General features: G+C 49.6%; 1 protein-coding gene across 1 annotated transcript; it reads right to left on the bottom strand.

Annotated features, from left to right (window-relative positions):
* Nucleotides 1-1,452: 1,452 nt before the first annotated feature.
* LOC131920389 (uncharacterized) lies at nt 1,453-3,600 on the bottom strand. The gene is made up of 3 exons (XM_059274738.1): nt 3,559-3,600; nt 2,736-3,014; nt 1,453-2,434 (listed from the first exon to the last, which is right to left on the bottom strand). Exons 1-3 carry the CDS (start codon nt 3,598-3,600, stop codon nt 1,904-1,906), a joined length of 852 nt encoding a protein of 283 aa, XP_059130721.1. The 3' UTR covers nt 1,453-1,903.
* Nucleotides 3,601-7,022: the final 3,422 nt, after the last annotated feature.

The following is a 7,022-nucleotide window of genomic DNA, read 5'->3' as shown; positions in this document are numbered from 1 at the left end:
TTACACAATTGCTCCAGCCTTCTGTGGAGCTGCGCACAAGCTGTGCATTGAGCTCCAGCAATGCCGCTCTTTCAAGAGCTGGTACCCACGCTAGGACGGACTTTCTGTGTCTGTAGCCACCGCTGAGTTCGCCATACTCCTGTGCGGAGTCCCTCCCTCACATTCCTATGACGAATCCCTGAAGAAAAACCTGTTTAGTTCACCAAGTTAAATTTAGGAAGCAATGTTTCTTTGGTTTATCACCAATGAATGCCCTGTGTGGAGTGAGCAGCCATTTGCTCACATCTCCTCAGGAAAAGTCAGTCACCTAGCAATGGTCGCCCATTTCAATGCAATGTGACACTGGTCAGAGACACTTTCACTTATTTTCTGGGTGCTGGAGGACAGGCCTGGGTTCAGATTCGGGCCTTCACTAACTCTGTGACCTTGGGCCAGTCATTAAACCTACATCATTATAGTTTATCATTAATAGGATATCAGAACACTCTTGTTGCTAAGGTTATATAAAAATTCACTCGGAACACCCGGCCTGGAGCCTCATCACACCACTGCTCTTAGTTTGTGGGTGTCACTAGGAGTGAAAATGAGTGTGTCACCCTTGTGACTCTGCAGACACAGGAGCTGAGGATGAGAGGGACGAGGCCATCAGCGTCTACAATCCTGAAACAGGCAGCTCAGGACCAGCTGGCTGCTCTCTGGAGAGAGAACTGGCTCCCCTTATCACCAGCCTTACTGGAATGTCTGCCCTGGAGCAGAGGAGCTGGAGGGCCTGGGAGCACCAGAGACTGCACAGGAGGTAACTGGCAGTGTTAAACACCTCTGGTACCCCAACATCGCCTGCCACAGCTCTGTGTGATTTTCCAGGGATCTTTCTGAACTTCCCATTTCTAGACTTGGAAACATGCACCCTCAAGGTCAGTTTTAACTTTAAAGAAGTTTTCACCTCCCTCTTTCCCACCCTCAGTTTATGATAGATTTTGAGGTGAAAAGATTACTAAATTAAGGTTCATTCGTCGGGGCCAGAGAGATTGGCTGATGGTTTTCGCAGAGGACCTGAGTTCACTTCCCTGCACCCACATGGTGGCTCGTGACCATTTGTAACTCCAGTTCCAGGGGAGCCAACACCTTCTTTTGCCTTCGATGGTCACACGGTACACATACATACATGCAGGCAAAACATTCATACACATAAATAAAAGAAATCTTCTAGAAAAGTTCATTTGTCCATATACCTATACTTTTTCCATCTTTCCAGCCATTCATTCTCCTATCAATCTACCCACCTAACCACCCATACAGTTAGTATGCCTCTTTTGGTGGTAGAAATATCCCAATTGTGCTTTTCTTCCCCAAGTCTATTCCCCATTCACCTTTGGTTGAATCCAGGAATGTGAATCGATACGTAGTAGTCTCCATCCCTGATAGTACAGTGATAACGCTCCAGCCCCATAATTTGTTTTTGCTTTAGTTTTGTTTTTAATGAAATGCAGTGGGAGCGGTCACCATGTCTAAAGAGGCCAGGAAAAGAGCGTGGAGGCGAGAGATTTTAGGAGCTAGCCTCCTTCCAAGGAGCGATTTAGGATTGGGTGTTAGAGAAGCGTGTTCTGGGGCTGAGCAGGGATTTCAGCAGGAAATAAATGCTGTCCCGTGGGTGTCTCCAGGGCATTGTGGCCGAGCCGCTCAGAAGGTCCAATCAGAGAGCGCTCAGAGCCTTAGGCTTAGTGCTCTTTAAACTACTGAGCCGGTAGAGACCCCTGCACCTGGCCTCGAGCTCAGCCACGGGTAAGTGTTTCTGGAGTCGGTGTATTCCCTTAGCTCCATCCCTACTAGTCTGCCCGGGGACCCAGGAGGACGCAACAGGGTCTCAGAGTCCTGGGGTCCAGTAGTCCTGCCTCTTGCGCCCCTAGCCAACCCGGGGCGGGGCATCGGGGCGGGCTTTCACCCAGCAACCCCAGTGGTGCCCCGAGACCGGATTTAAATAATTCATGAACCAGGCGGAGGGAGCTATCCGGGAGGCGTGGGGCTGGAGTGCGCCGAGACCCGGACCGGCGCTGGAGCTGAGAGGTGAGTAACTCTGAGTGCGGACCGGGTTGAGCGCACCCTTTTCTAGAACACCCAGGGCAGGGATGGGGAGTGGAGGAGATTGCCCAGCGCCTCCTACGCCTCCTACTGCCTCCACAGCAGGTGGCGGGAGCCTAGATTGCCTTCCGGGGGCTGGAGGGGCTGCAAGGTGGTTTGGGTCTCCGCTACTGGGCGATCCCGGAGTCTGGGAAGGCCCGCTAGAACGTGCAAACTTTTTTCCCGCGGTGGTAGCCTGCTCCCTGCAGCATTGCTCTGCTCGGGTGCTCCTTCCATCCTGTGGAGGGGGGTGGAGGTCGCTGGGTTCCGGCGACGCGGGCAGGCGGCAGCGAGACTCCCAAGCTATCGGCCGGCTCTTGGAAAGGGCAGCGAGAGGGGAGGATTCTTGAGAATTCTTCTGCGGTAAGGGGAGCCCCGGGAAAGGCCCGGGGAACGCGGGACTCCCAGCTACCGTCTGCTACCTATGTGCAACGCACAGTGCTACTGGCCCGAGCCGGAGGGCAACAGGGGTGCAACAGCAAACCGCCTCCCCGCGGCCGTTGCGGAGCGCACGCACCCGGGACTAGAAGCCCTGGCTCCAATCAGCCCTGTGGGTCGCACAGCGCCGAGACTTTCGGCTTTCCTAGGGATGGAGAGCAGGGACGCTCTGGGCATACCTTGATGGAATTCGGGGACCGGGGACAACAAAGAGGAGTGTGGACAGACCAGAGCTTCGTGGCTGCTGGAAGATAGGGGCTCGGGCTGAGTTTCCGAGAGCGGCTCGGAGAGGGACTGTGAGGAGTTTGACTCCAATCCTCAGCTGGTGCCCAACGGGGACTCTGAAGGGAAACGCCGCGGTGGCGCTCGGGACGGCGGGTCTCAGGATCGACCCCCTCTCCCAGGCGACAGCGGATTCCTGGAGGCTCCCAGCTTCGCGCGCCGCCTCGCAGCCTCTTCTTTTGTGTTCAGCAGCCCGGGAGAGGCCCCTGCGAAGGAGGGAATGAGGGAGGGAGGGAGGGAGGGAGGACACCCGTCTGGTGGCAGCTTGGAGGGAAAGACAACGGAGGAAAGGTGCCCGCGTTTCCTGCAGTTCCTGCTTGCTTCGGGAGCCGCTCTGCTGCTTTCTTGTTCTGACTTTTCTCATGCCCGGGCGGAGAAAGGTTTGCTCGGTGTCTTGTGGGTGGTTATTGGCCTTTGTTAAGCGAGTGAAAAATTGAGGTCCTTGCAGGCCCCTCCACCCAAACAGTTTCAACAATGAGTTGCATTGAACTATAAGAAAAACTTTTTTTTTTTGATTGACCAATTGAATATTGGCAAATTCATATGGTTCAGCTTGAGTGACTACTTTTCTCATTCATTTGTGAATTTACCTCTTCGAATCTCTACGGAGCTGACATCCGTCTGCGTGAGCCTAGAAGTCACGGTGGTTAACCTGGAACATTAGAAGTTTATGGACAGCACACGTGGTGCCAAGCTAGCATGTTAATCTGCCAACCCCACGCAAAAGCCCACTTCACAGTAGAGAATGTAAGCAACTGTCATTGTCGTAGGATTACTAAGTGGGACCAGAGGCCTGGCCCTGTTTGAAAACTTGAGATGTTTTTGCTATTTGGTAGGGCCCTTAAGTTTTTTCTTTTAAGTACTCCATAATTTTTTATGGACTTCCTTATGATTTCTGTTGAACTACTTCTCTCTGTTCTGGTTCAATGAAGTAAACAAACACACCAAGAACGGATTGAAAAATAACAACACTAGGAGCTAGAGAAATGGCTCAGTGGTTGGGAGCATTGCCTGCTCCTCTAATGGACCCGGGGTTCAATTCCCAGCACCTACCTGGCAGCTCATAACTGTCTATAACTCCAGTTTCAAGGGATCCATGGCAACAGGCATGCATGTCGTGCACATATATATGCACGAAGGCAAAATACCCATATAAAATAAATAAATCTTAAAAAAGAAAATAATACTTTACGTATTGTTGGTTTTGTTTATAATTTGAGGGAAATAGGTTTTGTCAATTGTCAAGAACCATCTGCTAGTTTTTAAGAACCAGGAAGCTTTGTTTCAAATAATACAAACTAATCCAGCATATGTATAGCAAACAGATGTTCTTGGGGGACTGTGACTTAGAGGAAGTGGCGGGAGGGTTGGATAGCCAGTCTTAACAACACAGGACAGGTGACAGGCCCCCTGATTGGTGTATAATTGTCATGGGCACAGCAGACCTTGGATATGGCTGCTGGACTGCCACTGTTGTTTCTAGAATGAATTAAAAGTCACTCAGCTTCAGTATCTGTCCCAGGCTCAGGTCCAAGAGAAAGCATCTTACTAGCTTCTATGGCTCACCCCGGGACCTATTTGAGCACCCCAGCTGGCCTCACAATGTGAGAGTTAGGGCTGCTCCCCAGAGGACTCGTAAAGGTGGGCTCAGAAGTCAAGTAACCCCTCTTCCCCAAAGCAGACCGTAAAAGACAAACATTTACATCTGCCAGGGGGATCCTTGTAGCAAAGAGAGTGAGCACTTCCTATCAAAAGAAGAAAAGTGAAGCTAGTGGGTCACCCCACTTGCTTTTAAAAGCAAGCACTTGCAGAAATGTCGCTCTCCAGACTTCAGACTGAGAATCACGTGCGGTATGTGCTTAAAGCTAACTTTAGTGGGTTCCTTTCCCTGTTTGAATATAGTGCATTTGGAGTGGAAACCAACCGTGTGCCCCATTAACCAGGGAAATTAACCCGCTTTGCCAGCTATGACCCGCTTAAGGGAATGGACCTGGAATAAGCAGATTTCAAAGCTTACAGCGGTGAGGGTCTCCAGAGACAGGTTCCCGCCCGGAATGGTGGATCAGTAGTCCTGCCTAGGGTGACGATAGAGAAATGGCCTGCTGCCTGATTTGGAAGAAGCAGCCACAAGCAATCCTAGAGGTAGTCTAGGATCTGTCCTCCCCAGGGGTGTAAGATGGCCAACAGGTAGGTGCCTGGCTCAGCTTTAGAAGAGGTAAAGATGATAACTTTGTGATAGCCTCGCCCCCTGTCGTATTTCAGCAATCCTTTACTGGGTATCTCCTGTGTACCAGGACCTGGGGATGCCTGAGGAGTTGGTTGGTATCCCTGCACTTCACACCGCATCTGGGACTGATCAGGTCAAAGCAATGGGAACAAGGTGTTTGGACCTTAGTCTGTTGTCCTGAAGCTGTATCCAGAAAGCCCACTTTGTCCTGGGAAAGAGGCAGGGGTGGGGCAGGCAGGGTTCTAAGAGAAGTGTTGGTTTCAGCCTTTTGCTCCCTTTAGGGATATTGGTTAAAATGCAAGTTAGGGCTGGCAAGAGGGCTCAATGGGGCAAAAACAAACAACACAACTGTCAAAGCTCTGAGTTCAATCTCGAAACCCACGGTAGGAGGAGAGTTGTCCTCTGACTTAGGTGCCACTGTGTGTACCACCCTGCCCCACAATAAATAAATAAAAATTCAAGTACAGATTAATAAACCCCATCTCAGTAGTTAGGTTTGGACATCAGTATTTTAAAACAACACCCATTTTTTTTTTAAACAGGAAAGTATTTATTTTATGTGTGTGAATGTTTTGCCTGCATGTTAGTGTGTACATCATGTTCGTGTCTGATGCCTGTGGAATGCAAAAGACATTGGATCACCTGGAACTGGAGCTTTGAATGGTTGTGCGCCATCATGTGGGTGCTGGGAACTGAACCCAGGTCCTTTGCAAGACCAGCAAGTGCTCTTAACTGCTCAGCCATCTCTCCAGCCCCCGAAGCCTACTTCGGAGATACAGGACATTTTCTGTGCTTTGAGGTCTTGGTAGTGGTTCTTGGCACCTGAGTGGGTCCTAAAAGCTTGCGTTTCTTTTCTTTTTCTTTTCTTTCTTTCTTTTTTTTTTTTTTTTTTTTTTGAGACAGGGTTTCTCTGTGTAGCCCTCTGTAGACTAGGCTGTCCACAAACTCAGAGATCTGCCTCTGGCTGGGGTTTTCATATCCACTGACGTTGAGGAGAAAAATCTTTCTTTTTTTCCTTGACTTATACCAATTGCCTGCTTCATAACTCTTGAGACTTTGATATTTTCTTAAATTTTAATACTGAAGAGGGAGCTGCACTTTTTGCAGGGAGATGTAAAGAAATGTGTACATTGAATCCCACTTAGCCTCTCAAGCAATGGGCATCTCCATCTCTGCCTTGGTGAGCAGAGGTATTTTCTTTCCTTTGGGATTTCCTCTGTTCATGTCCACAGAGGCACCTTGGAAGCTTGTTTACTCATAGTTCTAAGGGACATTCTGTTTGTGGCTGTGGCTTGGTCTCATTACCAGGAAGTGTGCCTTTCTCAGCACCTGAGCCTTTAATCCGGCCAGTTCTGAGTCCCTTTAGCAAAGAGCTAGCTGAGGCATGTGGTGTGTGTGTGTGTGTGTGTGTTCAGAGGAAGCCCTTGGGACCCATCACCAGGGGGGCACAGGGCACATTGTGGCTATGGTGGAGCTTGATCCCAGGAGCCACCTGGAGACCTAAGCAGCTGGTAACTTGCTGGAGGAAGACTTCAGAGGCATTCTGTTGTAGCTCTGTACAGAAGTATTTGGAGCAGGATGGGAGGTAGAAAAGGAGACATGATCTGAAGGGATTATAGATATATTTAGGCTAGACAGGAATTCACATTCCTATAGATAGGAATTTACATCTTCATTCAAACTGCTCAAGAAATCCTACCTCTTGACTGGTTGTAAGGTGCACTTGTTCCAGACTTTGGTGGTAAATCCTGTGCTGTGTTTTGTGCTGGCACCTCTCTGAGTCACTCTCAGCAGGATCTGACTTAGAATATAGGCAATTCTTGATTGTCCCCATGTCCCCTTCCCAGTGTGGATTTTAGGGCAACTTTATGCTTACTCTGAAAGTGTCTATCTAGCACAAAATGAAAACCTGCCTTCTAGACCAAGGTGCTTCCACTCCTTTACCCAAGAACTTTTC

Source organism: Peromyscus eremicus, chromosome 10 (assembly GCF_949786415.1).
Source record: "Peromyscus eremicus chromosome 10, PerEre_H2_v1, whole genome shotgun sequence".
Taxonomy (NCBI): Eukaryota; Metazoa; Chordata; class Mammalia; order Rodentia; family Cricetidae; genus Peromyscus; species Peromyscus eremicus.
This window is presented reverse-complemented; position numbering and strand designations above follow the sequence as displayed.